Here is a 607-nt window from a genome sequence, read left to right as displayed (position 1 = left end):
TTAAAATAGAGTATTATTGGGCCTGCTGCACGTTTCATTTCGACTGGAAGCTGTTAAGTTAACGGTGAGTAACTACCGACTATCTCCTGGAGCTAGTATATAACTTTTTACCAGCTAGACTGAAACTTTTGACGACTTCAAACACCTTTTCACAAATAATAGTTTAAACAATTTAAATCGTAACATTTCTCAAATGTGCTAATTAAACGTTATGTCTGTATAGGCCTGTTGACCAATTGGAAATAAATGTATATTATATTATTCATTTATATTAGCCTAAACTATGATATTTGTATTTTTAGCGCGTGAATTGAATATATGGCAACGGTTATTTCCTAATACATTAAATTAGCCTATAACGAAGTAACAGTAACTGGAATAAAAGACTAAATAAATGTAGGAAAACTTTATTTTAAATTACGCTTTAAGCCTAATTGTGTCACTCACTTTTATTTTTATTATTTTGGGTGTAGGATTAATATGCCTCGGTCATTTCTGGTGAAAAACAAAAGGTGCGCGTCCTATAATGTTCACCGATCATATGAAGACGAGCCGAAGGCCCCCACAAGTACAGGTAAAATGCCAGATCTCTCTGTGTGTGTGTGTG

The 607-nt window shown here is 33.8% G+C and overlaps 1 protein-coding gene across 1 annotated transcript in view; it reads left to right on the top strand.

The window, feature by feature from the left end:
* The window catches only part of gfi1b (growth factor independent 1B transcription repressor), a gene marked incomplete at its 5' end in the record, with an annotated part of 4,804 nt that overhangs the window by 764 nt on the left and 3,433 nt on the right, over positions 1–607 (top strand). The window contains 2 exon segments of the mRNA XM_032540269.1: positions 1–64; positions 474–574. The exon segment at positions 1–64 is cut by the window's left edge and continues 764 nt beyond it. Coding sequence (XP_032396160.1) covers positions 481–574 — 94 coding nt within the window.

Source organism: Etheostoma spectabile, chromosome 16 (genome assembly GCF_008692095.1).
Source record: "Etheostoma spectabile isolate EspeVRDwgs_2016 chromosome 16, UIUC_Espe_1.0, whole genome shotgun sequence".
Classification (NCBI taxonomy): domain Eukaryota; kingdom Metazoa; phylum Chordata; class Actinopteri; order Perciformes; family Percidae; genus Etheostoma; species Etheostoma spectabile.
This window is presented reverse-complemented; position numbering and strand designations above follow the sequence as displayed.